The sequence below is a fragment of the Branchiostoma belcheri genome, unplaced genomic scaffold, assembly GCF_001625305.1.
Source record: "Branchiostoma belcheri isolate BF01 breed outbred unplaced genomic scaffold, Haploidv18h27 scaffold91, whole genome shotgun sequence".
Lineage (NCBI taxonomy): Eukaryota > Metazoa > Chordata > Leptocardii > Amphioxiformes > Branchiostomatidae > Branchiostoma > Branchiostoma belcheri.
In genome coordinates, this window is record NW_017804587.1 from 308,521 (window position 1) to 328,805 (window position 20,285).

The 20,285-nt window shown below is 46.6% G+C and overlaps 4 protein-coding genes across 4 annotated transcripts; all 4 read left to right on the plus strand.

The window, feature by feature from the left end:
• Positions 1 to 160: 160 nt before the first annotated feature.
• Positions 161 to 2,900, plus strand: LOC109488081 (cystatin-B-like). The gene is made up of 3 exons (XM_019792234.1): positions 161 to 429; positions 1,170 to 1,271; positions 1,846 to 2,900. The coding sequence occupies exons 1-3, from the start codon at positions 340 to 342 to the stop codon at positions 1,960 to 1,962; spliced, it is 309 nt and encodes a 102-aa protein (XP_019647793.1). The 5' UTR covers positions 161 to 339; the 3' UTR covers positions 1,963 to 2,900.
• Positions 2,901 to 3,951: 1,051 nt separating this feature from the next.
• LOC109488046 (kelch-like protein 13) lies at positions 3,952 to 10,576 on the plus strand. Its single transcript, XM_019792188.1, has 8 exons — positions 3,952 to 4,066; positions 5,401 to 6,126; positions 6,501 to 6,712; positions 7,314 to 7,481; positions 7,922 to 8,050; positions 8,480 to 8,641; positions 8,980 to 9,179; positions 9,601 to 10,576. Exons 2-8 carry the CDS (start codon positions 5,404 to 5,406, stop codon positions 9,798 to 9,800), a joined length of 1,794 nt encoding a protein of 597 aa, XP_019647747.1. The 5' UTR covers positions 3,952 to 4,066; positions 5,401 to 5,403; the 3' UTR covers positions 9,801 to 10,576.
• Positions 10,577 to 11,511: 935 nt separating this feature from the next.
• Positions 11,512 to 13,554, plus strand: LOC109488045 (kelch-like protein 9). Its single transcript, XM_019792187.1, has one exon. It carries the CDS (start codon positions 11,512 to 11,514, stop codon positions 13,348 to 13,350), a length of 1,839 nt encoding a protein of 612 aa, XP_019647746.1. The 3' UTR covers positions 13,351 to 13,554.
• Positions 13,555 to 14,161: 607 nt separating this feature from the next.
• On the plus strand, positions 14,162 to 19,860 carry LOC109488090 (kelch-like protein 9). Its single transcript, XM_019792241.1, has 5 exons — positions 14,162 to 14,229; positions 15,791 to 15,943; positions 16,326 to 16,522; positions 18,017 to 19,274; positions 19,657 to 19,860. Exons 2-5 carry the CDS (start codon positions 15,793 to 15,795, stop codon positions 19,839 to 19,841), a joined length of 1,791 nt encoding a protein of 596 aa, XP_019647800.1. The 5' UTR covers positions 14,162 to 14,229; positions 15,791 to 15,792; the 3' UTR covers positions 19,842 to 19,860.
• The last annotated feature ends 425 nt before the right edge of the window (positions 19,861 to 20,285 follow it).

Genomic DNA, 20,285 nt, shown 5'->3' on the forward strand with positions numbered 1-20,285 from the left:
AATGGAACTGCTTCCTGGTGGACAGACTGTCCCATTCTAACTCCTGCAGGACACCACTTGATGGTGTACGTCTCAAGGCTCCGGTGATGAGGCAGCCGTCCTGGTAATGCACTCTCTCCAACATCTTGCTGGATTTACGCCAATTAAAGATATATTGGTATAACCTTTATGAATGAACTCGTCCAACTGCCGTGCCCACTACCACTCCCTTAAGCCTGCATTCCGTGGGATCATATCAGTCAGGTTCAGGTGTTCAGACCGGGCACTAGCTGATACAAACCCTTCACAGCTCACAGAGTATCGTGGGATTCTGCAAAACGTGACGACGGAACCGGCAAAATGAGTCAATCTGACCCGGGACACATGATGATGGGAGGAGCCTCGGGAGCAAAAGATGCGACACCGGAGATCCAAGCAATCTGCGATGAGGTTAGCATCGTGCACTTTAGTTGGAGGGGCTTATAGTATAGCTGAGTGGGGACATGATGTATAAAATCGTATAAGTGTTAGCCTGGATGTCAAACCCCGGCTCGACACAAGACTCCCATCGGCCGGGGGAAGCTACCTGTCGTCTCCACCAGGCTCTTTTGCAGGCTGAATATTGAAATAGTAGATATCGGCCTAAAAAGAATGTAGCTGGCCAGGGGAATTGGTCGGCCATAGTATGCAGGCAAACTGGGCCCTCTATGGCCGGCCTGGCCTATTACCCTGGCCAGCTACATTCTGTTTAGGCCGATTTCTACTATTTTTTTCAGCCTGCAAAAGGGTCTAGTGGAAGCCACAAGCACTGATCCCAGCACCTGGGGGTCTAAAATTTGAACAGAGTCTATCTGACTCCGAGGGGTTGTCTATGGTAAAAGTTTCGGAGCCGAGGAGTGAGCCTGTATAGCGTCCCTGACATCAGTATGACTCCCAGTCTAGCATATCAATGTCACCAAGTGATCTCTAATGAAAAATAGTAATAACAGGATTCATTTCAGTATAAAAAGTTTGCAGTTGAAAAATATCTATCGAAGTGCAAATAATATTTGGGCGTTACCCTATGAAGAGTGACTCATAGTCATGTGGTATGGTGTGACTTTTGGGTGCAGCTAGTTTTAAGCTGGCCTATTGTCTGGTGCTCAATGACCCAAGTACAAGTTCATATCTGTAACTTGTCAATGTTCCAGGTGAAGGCAGAAGTGGAAAAACAGGCTGGTGTGAAATATCGCACCTTCCAGGCCGTGTCCTACAGGTCACAGGTGGTGGCAGGAACCAACTACTTCATCAAGGTGAGTGTTAGCAAGCAGCTTTCATGTGATATTAAAAAGATGCTTGATGAGACGAGAGCAATGACACCAGCAAAGAACAGCTTCCCCTGGCTGAAAAATAGATAACCTCCCCTAACCTTACTAGTATCCTCTGGCATCGAATGAAAAAGCACTGGGCGAGCAGACACAACATTGAGAGGCCATGGTATCCCTGACAAGATGTTGTGCCTAAACTGAAAGGTAAAATGGGTACCTGAGTTCTGTAGGGTAGGCAAAGGGCATTGAAAGGATAGGGATGGGCTCCACCTACCATTACCGTGCCCTAGAGGCATAGTGGATCAACAATGCACTACCCCTTATAATGGCCTGCAAGTCTGTCGGACTATTTACCTTTTACCTTAACCTCTTCCCTCCTGTTGTACCCAACGGCACCAAACTCGATAGGTGTTAGAGCTTCATAGACATCCTCATCATCGTTCAGCAACATGTCAGGGAAACTAAGGGGGATTTCTCCAACTGGGTTATATACTATAGTATTAGGCTTGCCACTCAGGCATTGACAAAAGAGACTAAGTGTTCTTATAATATTTTTCAGGTGGACGTAGGTGGTGAGAAGTATGTGCACCTGACGGTGTTCAAGGGTCTGCCACATAACCCTGGCCTCAAGGTCAGCGCCGTACAGCTGAACAAGGGCAAGGAAGACCCCCTCTAGATGCACCTGATGACTGCATCTACCATGAAAGCTGCGCAAAGAGGAACAACTTGTTTGTACCTGGTGGCTGCATTAGTTGTGGTGCTACACAGAAAATATTCAATTCAGCTGGCATATTGTTATGGTACTTCTGTTCCTTCATATTAGATGTTGGATAGACTGCTACATTTTGCTTCCATAAAACGATTATAAAAGAACACAAAATTGTAATACTTTTTACAGACTATTGTCCAGTGACTTCAGTATGGATTCAGCAGCAATTCAAAATTTCAGATCAATGTTTACTATCCGTTGGATTTATTAGGAATCAATTTTAATGTGTGTTGAATCTGTGTCCTCAATTTGCACGTGCATGTTTGTGCAGACCAAAAAACATCGAGATACAGGCAAACATATCTTAACACACCACCTTCTTGCCTTAACCTATATTATTCAAGAAAACTATGGTCCATGTGTCTCTACACGTCCTGACTACCAACCAACAAGTGTTACGTTAATATTGGCTACATAGTAGCAGGTATCCTATGATCAACGACCTTAATTTACTATAGCAAACAAATATTAATGTACATGTAAGAGCTAACTGGTACACTTGTGGGACATCTTGTTTTACTAAAATAATGGCGCTGACAAATTCTTTTAACTTCTAGCAGCGCTTCCACTGGTCAGGCATCTGAAAGATACCCCAACCATCCCCTGGCAGCAAGAGATTGTGTAACACAGGCTATGTTGCATTTTACTCACAGAGAACAAAATTATGATATTGGAGAGATTCAAGACCCTTACTAAGGATAGGCTATTGTAGTGCACCACAGCAAAACATACTGAGATGTAGGGAGGGGTGATAAACATTCCATTTGTCTAGAAATGAGCGAGGTTGCAGGCTTGGAGCAATAAAAGATAGCCTGAGTGTCAGTCTTGTTAGCTTTCGTCCGCCCCCCAAGATCCGCTCCCTGTTGGCCTCTTGGGGAGCGGACGAAAGCTAACAAGGCTAACACTCAGGCTAATAAAAAAAGGATGGCTTGTACATGTATTTTTGCCTGACTAATGCAGTACACACACACACACACACACACACACACAGAAGGACAAAAAGGTACCCACACATACACACACACTCACTCATAGACTCACACTGACACACATGTGCGCGTGTATGTGTGCTTATGTTTTGTTGTGTTTGTTAGTATGCAACTATGCACGCGCGCGCGTGTGTGTGCTTACGTGTGTGTGTGTGCCTGTCAGTGTGTGTGTGTGCCTGTGTGTGTGCTTACGTGCCTTTGTGTGCCTGTGTGTGTGTGTGTGTGCGCGCGCGCGCGCGCGCGCGTGAGCGTGTATAGTACATGTTTGAGGCACAAGCTACCACATGACGTCTGTCTGTTGTTTGTCAATACATCTAATTTCTCTCACCTGAGTGTTGAACCAAGTTGCAATCTAACATTAAACGCCAGGGGGAGCCGCTTGATTGATGAATCTCAGGCTGGTTGATGTATGATGACCGACGCAAACCGACATCACATGTTGGAAACTTTCCATCCTATGATCCTTTGTGGTGTAATCGGCGTCATGGAACCGTCCCGAAAATCCAAAAGGCCGGGCCCTCTGAAGTAAAACAATACAACACAAAACTGCATTACGTTTCCCAGATACTCTATACCCACAATAATACAATGCAAAATGCGCAATATTGCAATATTTAACATGGATTTACAAAACAAACGTAAGATTTACATATGATGATGCACATGTGTTCTGCAGCTCAGCGTAGTTGTTGAATTTGAAACAACCTTACATAGACTATCGATATATTACTATGTTGAAAGTCAAATGTTTCGTCTATTGCGCACTTGTCCGTGCAAATTATACGGCAGGAATTCGGGCTTAGAGTTACATGTATCTCTGAACGTTCTCAAAAAACCTGTCAGAAACATTAGAAGCGAACACCAACCAATACTAACAGTTTACGCTACAAACCAGCGGACTCATTTCTGAGCGCCCGCTGTGAGGTGTCGGATATCAGAAGGTCACTCAGGACCGATTTGTCGGCTGCGCCATTTTGGGGTGCCTCGGATCTGGGTTGGAAAATGAAGACATAAATACACAGGTAAGTACAACAGGGGCTTGAACAAGTTCTCACCGAGTTCTGTAGTGTACTAGTAAACCGTAGATTGTCCGGCTTCGACTTGAAGACGCCCTATGACGCAGTAAGCGTAGGCAGTTATATGAGATACGTACTGACAGTAGCGCCAGAATTATGTCGTGTTTGCGATGCGGTACTGTTTGCGGTTGCAGCAGGACGTGTGGTGTTACTGACAGTTGTTTGAACGCCACATTATCACCGAACAGAGTAACTAAAAGGAAATCCACGACCGTTATATAGACTGTCAGATACCCCATTACGTAATGTCCATACGCAAAGTGGACTGTTATGGTGACTTCGCCCATAATATATATCATATACATTTGTGACGTATTCGTACAGAGACAGGGGTGTGTTGGAAGCTAGAGGTCAAAATGTATCTTCTAAAATGTGAAGAAATGTGGATATACATGTACAATGCATTAGCGGTTATGATGTTAACCAGTTTCATATAAACACTCAGACAGAACCTCAGTCATGTCAGTAGGCTTATAACTGCTTTGACCTAGATTTAGCATCACCTTTGACCTGCTTAACAGAGCCTATGACGTTACTGGTTACGTTGGGAGTGATATAAAAGGTAAGGAGGTTGAAATAAGTGATGAAAGTTCTCGGTATCACAGAAGTCACCCTCAACTGAGTCATGTTGTTTTTAAGAACCTAATGTACATGTAGATTTGGGGTCATCGGGTCTATTAAATAAGAGTAAGCGTCTTTCCGCGCCCGACAGTGAAAAGGAAGCATCTTGTTCACAGTTGTATAGGTAGTAGAATGTAGCCTGTACAACAGAGAGCCAAACTTTATACAATGATAGCATCGATGTTTCCTTACTTAATACTGACAAATTCTCATTTCTCATGAGCTTTAGGCAAACTTCCGATCCAAAAACGAAAAACGTCTAATCTCATTTTTTCACCATCACAGACAAGCGAGAAGTCGCATTTACGTAGTAGACTCTTATGCTAATGATAGTTTGATCATGTGTATGTACACATGTATATACAAGCCATTCTTTTGATGTGCCCTGTATTAAACCCTGTGGATATGAATTAAGGGTTAATGACCCGCTCCGAGGTGTTTACGGTGTGCGATAAAGCCTTGTCAGTTGCTATAACCAAATGCCTAATACAACGTGAGAGCGTAGCGAACAGGGTGGTCTGATTGGTCAACGTCACCTGGCTATATATGGTAATAATAAAGGTATTCATTCATTCATTCATTCATTCATTCATTCATTCATTCATTCATTCATTCATTCATTCACTGATTTATTCATCATCAATATTGTTGTGTTTCAGACCATGGCAGCGTGGTACAAATTGAAAGATGAGGACGACGTGCAGCTGGAGGGCCGCACCTACACGTCTCCCGCGCAGAACGTCACCCTAGTGTCCGGCCTGTGTCGTCTGCGGGACGAGGAACTGCTGTGCGATGTCACCTTGGTGGCCGGAAGGGTCTCATACCGGGTTCACCGCGCCGTCCTGGCCGCGTCCAGCGACTACTTCCGGGTCATGTTCACCAGCGGGATGAAGGAGTGTTCGGAAGATACCATTACTCTGGAGGGGGTTTCACCTGACGGGTTGAGAAGAGTGATCGACTTCATGTACACAACCACCATCACCCTTACGGAGAGCACCATTGTTGCTACGCTGGATACAGCCAGTCAGCTCCAGATACAACCGGTTCTGGAACTTTGTGGAGAGTACATCGTCGAACAAATGGATGAAGAAAACTGCTTCGACATTCTGCGCGTGGCCAACCTGTACGGTTTGAACACGGTGGAGAAATACGTGGGGAAGTTTGTGTTAGAAAAGATGTCGGAAACGACGGACTTCTTGGACATGAGCGAAGAGAGCCTAACAGCTGCTCTGACCAATGACAGGCTAGATCTGAAGGAGATCGAACTCTTCGAACTCGTGGTGAAATGGCTGAAGCACAAGTACGAATCCCGCAAGAAATACGCCGCGAAGCTCATGCGCAAAATCCGCTTTCCTCTGATGACAGAGTCTGATCTTGTTCGAAAGGTATTGACAAAGTTTTCTCTCTCCTTTCAACTCTTCAAGATCTTATTTTCCTCTCTGTCGCGTTTGCAACTTAATGAGTAGAGTGAAATCATTTATGAGTAAGACATCCGTAGCTGCCTGCTTCCCGAGTCTTTACTCAGCCTCATTCTGTAAGACAAGTTTTTGTAATTAAGCATGAAAGTTAATCTGTGTTGGTTCAATACAATATGACGAAAAGGCTAAACTTTATGTCCAACACTAAGTAAATTGCGACTTACCGAAATTTTCGGCCAACTCCGTCAGCCACTGCCTAGTCCTAATTTAGTCCACAAAATCCGCTGTAACATTTGATGACTATACTTGAAATGTATTAAAACGTTTGATTTGCTATCCAGGTGAAGTACTCCGAGGTGATGTGGGACAGTCCCGAGTGTAAAGAGATGGTGAAGGAGGCCGCGGACTACCACGCCTACCCGTACCACCAGAACACGATGCAGTCGGAGCGCACACGGCTGCGGTACGGGCGGCATGTCGCCATTGCTGTGGGCGGCAAGATCAAGAGGGAAGGGCCGCTCGAACAGTGCGATATGGTGCTGTGTTACAACAGGTGGGTGGATGTAACTATAAGGGGTAATCTGGAAAGAGCAATGTTAGATGTGCTAAAATGGAAGAAATCAACGAAAATGTGTGAGGGGGCAAACGCGCGCACAACAAAAGGACTCAATTTGAAAATATTTTGCACAAAGATCAATCTCAGTAAATGAATGAATGAAAGAAATTGAAATGACGACATTCTTCATGTTCTAAATTAAGTCCAAACTATCGTGTACACCAAAAGAAATTGGACTTACCCAAATCTTCGACTGTACAACTCCAGTCTTAGGCAAAGAATGAACAATCCACTGCTTCTGTGACGTCACGTTATGCGCGCGTGATTCGGTGGGCTTGTGTATCAATGTTGCAGAAAGTCTGTGGCGCCGTAGCCTCCTTCGCAGTCTTGTTGGGCGTGGGCGTTATTTTTTCCTGTGAGCGACGCGAGTAATATGCCGCCGCGAGGGACGATTTGCTGCCGAGGGAGTTTTTGCCACGGAGAGAAGGTTTCGCGCTCGCTTGTTGGACAACAAGACTGCGAAGGAGGCTAGTGGCGCCGCCCGTCTTTGTTGAGGGTTGCCATGATATAGATTTTTTTATGTTTGCACCTGCAACAGGGACACCCATTCCTGGGAGGAGCTGACGCGGCTGCCCGCCCGGCTGAAGAACCATTCCATCACGTCAGTAGCGGTGATGGACGGGTTCCTGTACGTCTGCGGGGGGCAGAACCAGTACGGCAACGTGGGCAGACACATCCTGCGGTCTGCGTTCAGATACGACCCAAGGTGATGTTTTCATAGTTTTGGACTTTTGGTTTTGGCCCGCAACAGTCTACCGCATGCTGTTTGTTGCTTGCGGGTTAGATCCGCCCTTCTCCTGGTCAGTAGACTTTATGTCACCGGTATATCATAAAGTAAAATGGTCTTCTGAAAGCCCTGAAGCTAGGTGTCGCTGCTCACAACGCGGTCCCAAATGTAAAGTAAATGTGACAGTGGACTAGTCATAATTGCTCTGATGAAGATGACAGTCATTGAAACGTCGGCTCTTGTTTAGCCTGGATGTCAGACCCACAGCAGTCTTGGCCAAAAGTCATCCAATGTGAAGGGCTCTGGATAACTTTTGGCCTAGTGTGCTGTGGATCTGGCATACAGGCTAGCTCTTGTTAAACAAGTGGCTGCTATTCAAGGCTCAAACCAGTTGTAAAACTTAACCTTGTACTGCTCAGGTTCGACGAGTGGCTCCGGCTGGCGAACATGCAGCAGGAGCGGGCGAGTTTCGCGCTGGGCGGGCTGGACGGCAAGCTGTACGCCGTGGCCGGGATGGACGAGAACGGCAACCTGCGCACTGCCGAGAGGTACGGGAGACGACCAGCCCTCTGCACTAACCTTTTTATTTATTTTTCTATTGAAGCACATAAAAGAAGGCTATCGATTTATAAGATCTAATAAGACATCGAGGAGTTGAAAAGCCTATGTTTTGTCGATTGCACACTTGTCCGTGCGATGGTGACACAAAAATAATCAACAAAGATATTAATACATTTGTACTACTTAAAAATAAAACAGAAATGTACACAAAACAAAGAATACAAAGTAGACTAAGTTTGCCCACATCCAAGACCGCATCGGAACGCACAACATATCTCCTGCCCAACACACGACGAGAGGAGCACGGCCGAAACATCCATGAAAAAACACACAACTCACGGTGTTTATTTTCATGCGAGTGAAACGTATTTCAGCCAGGTTTACAGAATGAACCATTCATTCATTCATTCATTCAGGTACGACCCTGTGTCCAACTGCTGGTCTTACGTCACGTCCCTCTCCACCAACCTGTCCCACCACGCAGGCGCGGTGCTGGACGGGAAGATCATGATCACGGGAGGCTTCAACGGCGACGAGATCCACAACCAGCTGCAGTGCTACGATCCAAAACATGACAAGTACGCGCTTTCTCTGTATCTGTATCTATGTAATGGTATAACTGCCCTTCAGCGTAAGACACCAGGTTCGCAGGCACGCGGCGCGGCGGCAGCTAGCAATATTACACCGAACGACCTGAATCTGTTATTCTTATCGGCGTAATTACTTGTTGTTTTTTTTTTTCGCATCTTTGGCTGATTCTAGCTATTATTGGTGCCAAAAAATAACCTTGTGCTAAGAACTGGCAGTCAATATCATCTTTCCTCATCTAGACCATGTTCTTTCGCCGCCCTGAAATTGCATTGCATGCCTTTAAATCTTCATAAAGTACCTTACCGTGCTGTCTTGGTTTCGGCAGGTGGATCCAGAAGTCGTCGATGGTGATCGAGCGGTTCGGGCACACGTCTGTGGCGCTGCGGGACCGACTGTACGTGATGGGCGGGTGTAACTGCACACCGGAGGGGCACATCGTGGACGTGCTGGGCCTGGAGGGGTACAACATGGACACGGACCAGTGGGCGGTGGTGGCGCCCATGATCACTGGACAGAGCTACGCAGGTAACAAGACTCACACACGAGAGAATACAGAGGTAGTGTGTTTGTCACGGTCATCAAATCGAATATGATTCGGGTTCGAAAGAAGGTTCGAGTTCACCTTCATTCGAACCCCAATCATCGATCTGACGTAGATTCGAACAACGCTAGTTCTGTTTGGAGTCACTCTCGGTCATTTACAGAAAGGTCTTCAGGCGTTTGGCCTTTTAAATATGTTCTAACAGCGTATTACAAGTCCGGGGCACCCGTTTTCTTGGTTGCGCTTTAGTCACATCCTAACCGATACCCAACCGGATACTTTACGGGCTGGACTGACAAACTTAAAAGACTTTTCGGAAACTTTCGAATCTTACTTATGCTCTCCAGAGAGATCCAGAGATAGTTAACAGCCTAATAACCTTAATTTGTCACCTCCTTTCCACAGGTGCAGCTGTGCTAGGCACGTCCATTTTCATCGTGGGGGGTTGGACCAGGAACGACAAGAAGGTCCACAAGTGCGTGTACGCGTATGACGTGGAGCGGGACGAGTGGCGCCGGGAGGGCGACCTGCCCGAGAGAACCATGGACCTCATGGCGTGTGCCATCACCCTGCCGGAGGAGAGGATGACGAAAAACAGCAAATAAGTATAAGAAAACAGCAGGAAGGAAATTGTATCAAGTCCACGTGGCGATGAATAGCAAGTAATCTTGACCAGTAAAGGACAATAGCAAGAATACATACATACTAAAACGATTATGCATAAAACAATAACCAGCATACTTCTTGATGTTGGATGGAGAACCGAGGAGGTTGTAAACGCCGAGCTTCAAATACCTTGAGGTCGAGGACAGACAAGAAACGAAAGTAACAAATGTTCATCCTTTCAATATGACAAAACCTACCATATACCCTGATCTTAAGGTCTTAAACGTTGTAAGTTTGTTTTAAAAAGTCACCTTCAGAATTCTACGGGACTCGAGTGCGACATTGTTCCACGGACCGTCACTATTTAGGTACGTACATGTATCAATGACCCATCTGGTTTCATTGAAGGTTAGCTCCCCTGGAATATATCAACGCACTAAATAGACAACAAAAGTTTGCTTCAGCTGCTAAAATTGATATTGATAAGGTTATGGTATATAACAGTAGTTAAACGCTCGTGTGATACCTAGAGCAATGCCCGTAATGATAGACTAGCAGTCACGTATTTTATCCAACCATACTATTGTCAACTTTTGTCGGGCAACTATTGGTACGTAACATGTCCCATCAGTCATACTGTTAGGTACCAAATTTCTCTTCTTGTTAATTGTATCTTTCGTATTTGTCATAGTACTTGAAATTGTATTCTGCAAACTATATCATTGCGCTATTCCAAAATGTGAAATGTACCAATGTTAAAAGTATTATCATTAAATATCTGATTGATTTACTTGTTCATAAGCTAGACTAAGTGCATTCACAACAAACTTTTTATTGTAGATATTAATAATGATGTATACGTAATACACCACAGCCTTATTTACAATTCTAGTCGGTGAGGCTGGGAAAATTCTTTTTCGTTAAGGAGGCAAAATGTAAATCAACTAGAACATCGCTACTGCTTCATTGGTTCATATTGTCGTAGTGTTAAGGGCTCTGGGGCGATGATATCACAGTAACCGTCGCCATGGTAGCGTTACACATTCCGTACATATGTGTACCAGAATACCCCGGGGTCGGATCCATTACATCATACAGCGGTCGTAATGTCCCTAGCCTGGATGCCAGCCCCATTACACACTAGGCCCAGAGATAGCCAGCGTGTATGGATCGGGGCCTAACTGAAGGGGCCGAGGAAGGCGAGGAACAGGCCTGTGTAGGCCCTGGAGCCGAGGAACTGTGCAGGCTCTGGAAACAGTCTGGCACCCAGGCTATAAGACCCCGGGTAACACAGGAAGGACATAATTTATGCCGGTGAATGCTGTAAAAGGTCAAAGTCAAACTTGATGTGTTCCGGATGAATTGCCGTTGGATTCGTGATCATGAAACCAGAAATGGAATACTGCGGTGTCGGCACAGTACAGAAGAGCGAACGGTCGACGGAATGCCTAGTACTGTTCTTCCCCCATCCAATGCTCAACATGAAGACTGCATAGGAAGAAAGGAACCGTTTGTGTTTCGAGAAGGAGGAACATTTCCATTTGATATTTTTGGTGATGATGTCTCTGATATCTTTGAGCTGTCCTGCAACTTTTCTTCGGGGCCCCAAAATTCAATAACCACCCAGGACTTGCTCTGATATTTTTGTTGCTCCATCGCAGATTAGGACGTTCTCTGTTTCTCTAGCAACTGACCAAAATGGCTCGTCTGATGGCTCGTCTGTTCCCAGGCTGGCCAGAAGCTACTCTGTCTATGCAGTCAAACGCTGCCACCATGGGCAGTAACCTGAACCTGCTCCGCCATGCTGGGGTTCTATGTGACGTTGTCCTGGTGGCAGAGGACACGTCATTTCCGGTACACCGTGCCGTCCTGGCTTCCGGCAGCGACTACTTCAAGGTCATGTTCACGTGTGGGATGAAGGAATCTGCCCAAGGCGTGGTGAACTTGAACGGGATAAGTGCGAAAGGGATCAAGCCACTTCTGGATTACCTCTACACTTCTACAATAACGTTGACATCCGACAACGCTGAGGCCGTGCTACACACTGCTCACCAGCTCCAAATCGACGTTACGGACTTTTGCTCCCAGTATCTTTGCGAAGAGGTCGATGAGGAAAACTGTTTAGATATGCTCGCGCTCGCTGAGATGTACAACCTGCCCAATCTTATCATGGCGGCGGGAAAGTGCATTCTGGAACACAAGGTGGACACGGAAGAGTTCCTGTGCATCGACAAGCCGACGTTGTGCAAGTTCCTCACACACCAAGAGTTGGATCTTGATGAAGTGGAAATCGCGGAAGCCGTCATCCGCTGGCGGAGAAACATGTCCCTGGGATCCACCAGCACTGCAGATCTGTTCAAACACGTCCGGTTACCGCTTATAGAGGAGAAGGATCTTTACGGCAAGGTCTTCGCCGTTCACTTCATCCGGAGCAACCCGGTCCTCGAGGAGCGGGTCCAAGAAGCCATTAAGTACCAGGAGAACCCGTTCCTCCAGCCGGCCATGCAGTCGGAGCACACGGTGCCGCGGAGGTCGGTGGAGACGGTGCTCGCGATCGGCGGAAGGATGCAGCTGGACGGGAAGACCAAGATGGAGAAGTGCGCGGACGTGTTGGCGTTGGAGCCCAGGACGGGGAGGTGGAGGATCATCACGGAGCTGAAGTGGCCTCAGGCGGTGCACTCGATCTGCAGCGTGGCGGCGATGGGAGGGTTTCTCTACACCGTGGGAGGACAGAACCAGTTCAGGCAGCTGGCGAAGCGGACGACCTCAGGAGCCTGCAGGTACGACCCTCGCCGCGACGTTTGGGTGAAGCTGGCGAGCATGAACCAGGAGCGAGGTAGTTTTGTCCTCCTCCCCCACAGAGGATGTCTATACGCCATCGGCGGCTATGATATAGAAGGGATCCCGGCGAAAAGTGTAGAAAAGTACACGCCAGAGAAGAACGAGTGGTCATACGTGCAGCCCCTGCCGGTCGAAAGAGGAGGCAGGGCGGACCATGCAGGTGTGGTCTGTAATAACCGGATATACGTCACCGGTGGGATAGCTCTGGCAACGGACTCCCAGGACACGACGTTCGCCTACGACCACGTACGCGACACTTGGCAACAAAAAGCGTCTCTCAGCGAAGCCCGTTTCGGGCACGGAATGGCGTCCATCGGCGGGAAAATCATTGTGCTTGGCGGTTCTATCACTGAACCGTCTGGCGACACGTTAGACATATACAGTATCGAAAGGTACAGCCCGAATAGCGACGTGTGGGAGACGGTCACCAAGATGCCGTACGGACGCTGCTTCGCAGGTGTCACCGTCTTTGGCGACGACATCTACGTCATAGGCGGGTTCAATAGGAGGAAAGAGGAGACGAAAAAGGCCGCCTATGTCTATCACGTGGAGAAAGACGACTGGGAGGAGATGGAAGGACTTGCAAATAGGAATATGGGAGTGTCGGCTGTGACTTTGAGGGTGCCGAGGAGACTGCTGGAGAAGCAGCTAGAGACAAAAACTATGCTTAAGGCTGCAGTAGCTGACTCTGAGAAATTCTGGAAATAATGTTTACGGCCGTACGTCTGTTGTAATGTACATTTGCTCACAATACAATACAAATCTTATACGTTACGTTCTATGCAATGTATGATACAGTGCGTTGTATGTCTTCATTACATACGTGGTCTTTAGAAACGCCGCGGTATCATATCTAAAAGGTCGTACTTCCCTCAGTGATCCTCAGTGGCAAGTGTGTAACAGTTTAGTCCCGGAAGTGTCCCACCCAATTGGTATCCTGTGTTATTTTGCTATCTAAATCCACGATGTGGCTAATGTCAAATGTGGCTATACTTAAATGTCAAGTTCAGATGCAATTAGTTACACGTCATTGGCTAGTCTGTATAGATTTTTTGTAAAAGGGAAATGCCTGAATGTGCACAGTTCCGTTGTCCTGTTAGTACCATTGGCTTTAATAATAACGATTGAATAAAGGTTTTAAATGCTATCGCTTGTCCAATTCAATACGCATGAATTCTGTGGTACAGTCTCCAAACACTAGCCTCTACCAGGCTTCAGAAGCGGCTAGTAGACTAAATATTGGCCATATAGACACTGTCATATGACAAATAAACTGCAAACTGTACTCCCTTAGCGGACTAACTCCCCTGCCATGTTATCTGTTTACTCGGCCAATACTACTCTTTCCAGCTGCTTCTCACGAGCCTGGTAGAGGCTACCGAAACACCAGTGTCTGATATCTATACCCACAGACACAGTATGACAAGGCCCGGCTCACTGCGCTATTTACGGCACACACACACAACAGCACAGCTAGAGTTTGAGCCCCCATATATAGACCACCTCCTCGGCGTGCCTGGCATACCGCCCTCCGTCCCAGCTACACGCTGCCGCCTGGTCCTCACTCTAACAACAGCGAGTAAAACGGTCAGTTATTTTCGTGAAATTTTCTACAGATCTCTATAGATGATAGAGTTATGTATTCTAGGTCTTCAGTCTGTGAATTTTATAACAATTTAACAGTTCGTTTACACTACTGTTCTGTAGTTGGGCTGTCCACCGTAAGGGCATGTCATTCATAGTGGGAAGATGCGACTATTCCGTTAGGGGGTGTATAAGTTGGCTACATAATATGTGTACCCCCCACCTAATACTAGTAGCAAAATACTATTGGATATGTAACATGAGCCAAAAATGACATTGTTTCTGTGTTCCATGTTGGCATATGACTTATGAATTACCGTGTCCCTTGCTTATCATGTAATCATGTGTCATGTGTGTGTGTATGTGTGTGTGTGTATGTGCGCGCGCGCGCGTGTATGGTTTTGTGTGTATGTGCGTTGTGTATGCGTTTGTGAGCGTGCGTGTGTGTGTGTGCATGTGTGTGATCCTGTGTGTGCTTGCGTGTGTGCATGCGCGTATTTGTGTGTGTGTGTTTGTTTGTGTGTGTGTGTGTGTGTGTGTGTGTGTATGTGTGCACTGCAACCTTTAAACAAAGTCCCCCACCCCACGCCCTCAACGATTACCCCAATTCGCCCCTGACACAGGTATGAAATATAAACCGTGCTTGGATTAAAGTGAGCCTCCAGGGATTAATGGAGAAGCCCGTTTACATGACGGAGAAGCCCCTTTACACTTGATAATGACCGACATCTACATTCCCAGCGCTATTTCTGTCCCTGATGGTTCGGGTCAAGTCGCACTCGCGCTAATACAAACAACGGGGCATCAGGGAAAGGGCGATGTAATCCATCAACCATTATAGTGATGCGGACAATTTTAGTAATAGTCACAGACGTCGGATCGTAAAATTGTTTAACTCCAGACTTCTGGAAGATCAAAACACGTATAAGTGTTGATTAGCTATACACACTCCGCTTTCCTAATGTCAGACAGATTTGTCATCGGCATTACCCACTGATCCGTACAGCTGTTGTCTAGTGATGCACGCTCTAACATCAATCATGAGTGGGGTTTGTGGCATTTAGAGCCCTGCCTTTAGTTATCTCTTTAAATGTTCATCAGTTAGAGGCTTGTAAGATAAGATGTACAGATACCCTTGCTGGCTTATGGTGACGCAACACCCAGTTGTTTCTGTGTAGCCAGAAACTCACCAGCTTCTGTATCTGAATAACCGGTAAAAGGGCCCTTCCTATTTGGCATAACACACCAGATTCTGTATCTGTATAGCAGGTATAACCATCCTTCTGTGTAACACACCATCCTCTGTATCTAGCTGTCTACTAGTATCATACGCATACCCGGTATAACTGCCCTTCAGTGTAACATGCCAGCTTCGCAGGCACGCGGCTTGGCGGCTGTTGGCTATACTGCACCGAATGACCTGTCACACCTAACTTTTGCACATCTAACTGTAAGCTATATAGTGATGATGCCCCTATTATACTTAGTTGCAGTGAGTTCCACTCTACGATAGTTTTACGAAAATACGAGTTTACGTCATTAACGTGAGAAATGTTCCCCTCAGCCATGACGTCAGACACGTGTCCGCACGCGGCGGCCATCTGTGCGCATGCGGAGTCGCGGACCTTCACGTCACCCACGTACAACGACAGTCTGGTGGCCAACCTGAACAGACTCAGGTCAGAGGGCACGCTCTGTGACGTCACGCTGGTCGCAGGTAACGCCAAAGTTTTCGTGATAATTGATATATACATAGGGAGACCGTGATATTGTCTGCAATATGATCATGGTCTCTTCAAGACTCATCTAATGCATTCATTGATCACAGACTGCAAATATTAGTATGCTATCTGCAATAGAAATTGCAAAAAAAGTTTTTAATAGAAAAGTATCCATTGATTATTTACATAATTTCTAATTTACAGTCGTGCCATCGATTGCTTTTGATTGATTGATTGATTGATGAATCGATTTTCGTGTCCTGTTCTTCTTGTCTTAGGTTAAAAGTTTTCATACAACGTCGCCTTTACTTGTTCTAGATGACGTTTGTTCATCTGTTTATTTGTTTGTTTATTTGTTTGTTTGTTGATGTTCACCAGAGAAAAGAAAGTTCCCCGCCCACCGAGCTGTGCTGGCGTCATGCAGTGACTACTTCCGGGCCATGTTCACTTCCGGTATGCGAGAGACATGCGCAGAAGAGATCGAGCTCCACGCAGTTCCCGCGCTGGGCCTGAGTCACGTGCTGGAGTTCATGTACACGGCTTCCATCACGCTCAGTCCCGAGAACATAGAGCAGGTGGGAAGATGTCAGCATTGCTTTGCTCAGTACATGTAGAGGACCCAAAATTGATATAGAAGTAGATGTCTGGCGGCAAAAGTGTTACGGTTTAGAATTGGACATCGAGAGAGTCCTCAGCCGCCCAGACTCGGATGACAAATGGATACCCCGCCTGGCCAATTTGATACTGTCTTTGCAGGCACCGAAAGGTCTGTTTGGAGATTACAGTAAAGGATCCAAAATGGGAACACGGTTGAAAATCCTTTCTTCTCTATCAAATTTTGGTCCAGTTTCGAGACTTTTGGGCGACAAGGAACAGGCAGGGTCTAAAGTAACCTATTTTGGTCAAGTTTTGTTTATTACCCTCCATGAAAATGGGGGTACTGTTTTTACTCCGTTTCATGTTTGGTCTGATATCTGAAGATCGGTGAGAAGGAACTGTACGATATTTGGCAGATTGATGGATGGGGCCTTGGAGATTGTGTAGGTTGACTTTGAGCCCCTGGTGATTGAACTTGGTACTGCAGTTTAATTTTTTATTCTGTTGTTTTCGCGTTATGGACTGTTTGTGCGATATTAAGGTAGCATGTAGTTGTTATTATTATGGTTTAGTGGTTTAAATTTGAGTTTCCTAGCTGTTTGCGTTTGATATTTACAAAATGTTTAATGTTGGACTTTTTGTGTTGAATGTTTGGAAAATCTGGGGGATGGTTTGGTATGATTTTTGGTATGTGGGTAGTTGTTGAGTCTCTTTGTGTTTTGGAGTGCATTAGCAGGTTGTCGCATATTTTTATTGCTTAATTTAAAAGGATTTTTCACTTTTTCACCCCTACTTCATAATAGGATGGTCTGTTTGACCCAAAAGTTGGGACAGAGTGTTTTTGTTTATACCTCCAGCTGGCAGGTCAACCCAGGCAGCCCTATCTATTTTTACCCCTAGACAGTCTGCAGGAAAATAAATCTTGTTTGTCTGGTCTGCAGGTCATTTGCCAGTGTCTGGTCATTGACCTACATGTACAGGCAAATGTAGCCTGGGTACCATCCCCAGTAGTATATTCGCAAACTCTATAACAGTTATAGAGTTTGCGAATATACTACTGGGGATGGTACCCAGGCTAAGGCAAATGACCTGCTGGCCATCAAAGTAAACAAACCATGGTAACAAGACACTAAACGCCTGCACATGACAGCTTGATGAAAGTGCCACCACAAATCATTCTGCTGATAAAAACAAAGTTTGACTCATAATATCTCTTTTGAAATACACCAAAAGATTACAAAATAACAAGCTATTTCATGGAGGGATGATGTCTACGACTTCTCCTTGTTTTACCAGTTTTTAGTAGGTGTAATTAAGAGACCTGATTGATCGTGGTTCGGTCTGTGACTTTCTGGTGAATTTGTGAGATTGAAATCTGAAAAAGTACTTGTAGAAGTCCTTGTTTCAGTGTATTCAACTACTTTGCCTTCAATGCCCACTTGGCCAAACTTAACGGTGGTATATCTGTACAGGTCCTGGAGGCCGCATCGCAGCTGCAGGTGTCGGTGATTGACTACTGCTGCGAGTACTTCATAGAGAAGATCGACAAGAACAACTGCTTCGACATCCTGGAGATCGCACAGTTCTACAGCATGGAGGAGGTGGAGATGAGGGCGGGAAAGTTTATCCTGGAGAAAATGACGTACAGCGAGGAGTACGCCTTGTTAGCACCGGAGACGTTAGCTAAGGCGGTTACTAACGACGATTTAGACATGACAGAGATGCAGGTGTTTAACAAGATCATGCGGTGGTTGGACTTGGCGCCGAGTGGGACGGAGAAAGTGAAAGACATTCTGCAGCACGTGCGGTTCCCTATGATTTCCGAGACGGACTTGTTCAAGAGGGTACTAACGACGGATTGCATGGAGGCTATACCGGGCTTGTCTGATCTGCTACAAGACGCGTTCGCGTACCACGCCAAGCCGATCCTACAGCCCAGCATGCAGACGGAACACACCAGACCCCGGCAGGCTGTGGAGACTGTTATAGCGCTGGGAGGGCGCGTGAAAGTGGACGGACCTCTGGAGAGGTGTAACGATGTTCTTGGGTTGGATCCGTACAGTGGTACCTGGCACACAATCGCGGACATGCCCTGGCCGCAGTCCACCCACACCATCACGTCGGTAGCCGTCCTGGAGAACTTCCTTTACGTGGTGGGAGGACAGAACCAGTACGGCAGTGTAGGCAGGAGGAGCACTAACGCGGCTTTCCGCTACGACCCGCGCTTCGACGAGTGGCTCAGGCTGGCCAGCATGAAGGAAGACCGCGCCTGCTTCTGTCTGCTGGCCCTTGGAGGACACCTGTACGCCATAGCGGGGCAGAACAAGAACGGGAACCTCCGCACGGTGGAGAGGTACTCCCCTCTAACGGACGAGTGGGACTACGTGGCCCGTATGCCGTTAGAGCGCTCCCATCACGCCGGTACGGTGTGTAACGGCCGGCTGTACGTCAGCGGCGGCATGCACGATAACGACGTCCAGGGCACCATGTACGACTTCGAGCCCGACGAGAACTTCTGGCAGTTCAAATTGCCGATGAAGAACGAGCGGTTCGGACACGGCATGGCGACGGTCGGAGGGAAGATCTTCTCTGTCGGAGGCTGTACTTGTAACGACCAGGGAGACATTATAGACGTGACCAGCATGGAATGTTTCGACCCAGAGACGAACCTGTGGAGCACCATGGCCACCATGCCGCAGGGACAGAGCTATGCTGCACTGTGTGTGCAAGGTAAGTCTTTTAGTGTGTCCACTCTTATTGCTAAGTGGTCGATGTTCTTTGCTGTAACCACCAGGCATCGTTTTCTGACTAGTGCGTTTGTATTGTACAGAAGGTGATGTAGATGTGTCTGTCTGTCTGCCGTGTGTGTGTGTGTGTGAGAGAGAGAGAGAGAGAGGGAGAGAGACATAGAGAGAGACAGAGAGAGAGAGAGAGAGTGTGTGTGTGTGTGTGTGTGTGTGTGTGTGTGTGTGTGAGCGTGTGTGTGTGGTGTCACTGGTGTGTATGTGTGTGTGTGTATGTGTGTGGTGTCACTGGTGTGTATGTGTGTGTGTATGTGTGTGTGTAGTCACACTTCCGTCCCTGACACTCCCGTGACGTCATTGTTGCCTAGGTGACAGCATCTACGTGGTCGGCGGCTGCAACCGGAACGAGAAGACAGTAACGTGTCACACTAACAGATATGACGTCACGAAGAACAGTTGGCACAAGATGGCGGACTTCCCCCATCATTCCATGGGGCTGGCGGGATCCACGCTGACGGTGACGCGCAGGATGCTCAATAAACCCACCTACTGAGCGGGTACACAGTCAGATAGGACAATAACTAGAAAGGTAACGTTTGCAAAGCAAATGCATAATGTTTACCTTCATTTGGTTTCGACCAACAAAGCACTGCACTGTTTCTTCTTCCTCAAAGCCAAATACATTCATAGATATGGTGAGCAGTCTCTCCAACTCTGTTCTGCTACAAAATGCAACTTAATACCACAGGGTGTTGCTACAGAACAAGTTACATTTGTACCATGGTGACAGACGTCTGGTCCAGGTCTTTGACTTTGTTTGGAACGGAAGAAGAAGAGGAAGAAGAAACTGAGCAAAACAGTATGTTTTCATTCTGTGAAGGTAAAGTTGTCCTTCTGCAATGGGAAACATAAATATTAGAATATTAGCCTTTACCAGGCTTCGGAAGGGGCTGAAAAGAGTAAAAAAAATGGCCAGATAGACAGATACATGTACTAG

Excerpts from the sequence above, each read along its gene's own strand:
- LOC109488090 (XM_019792241.1), top strand. The coding sequence starts at position 15,793 with ATGACGTCAGACACGTGTCCGCACGCGGCGGCCATCTGTGCGCATGCG. Across the intron at positions 15,944-16,325 it reads TGACGTCACGCTGGTCGCAG|AGAAAAGAAAGTTCCCCGCC; the intron begins GTAACGCCAAAG and ends GATGTTCACCAG. Across the intron at positions 16,523-18,016 it reads GTCCCGAGAACATAGAGCAG|GTCCTGGAGGCCGCATCGCA; the intron begins GTGGGAAGATGT and ends ATATCTGTACAG.
- LOC109488081 (XM_019792234.1), top strand. The coding sequence starts at position 340 with ATGAGTCAATCTGACCCGGGACACATGATGATGGGAGGAGCCTCGGGA. Across the intron at positions 430-1,169 it reads TCCAAGCAATCTGCGATGAG|GTGAAGGCAGAAGTGGAAAA; the intron begins GTTAGCATCGTG and ends TCAATGTTCCAG. Across the intron at positions 1,272-1,845 it reads GAACCAACTACTTCATCAAG|GTGGACGTAGGTGGTGAGAA; the intron begins GTGAGTGTTAGC and ends AATATTTTTCAG.
- LOC109488045 (XM_019792187.1), top strand. The coding sequence starts at position 11,512 with ATGGCTCGTCTGTTCCCAGGCTGGCCAGAAGCTACTCTGTCTATGCAG.
- LOC109488046 (XM_019792188.1), top strand. The coding sequence starts at position 5,404 with ATGGCAGCGTGGTACAAATTGAAAGATGAGGACGACGTGCAGCTGGAG. Across the intron at positions 6,713-7,313 it reads ATGGTGCTGTGTTACAACAG|GGACACCCATTCCTGGGAGG; the intron begins GTGGGTGGATGT and ends CACCTGCAACAG. Across the intron at positions 8,642-8,979 it reads TACGATCCAAAACATGACAA|GTGGATCCAGAAGTCGTCGA; the intron begins GTACGCGCTTTC and ends TGGTTTCGGCAG.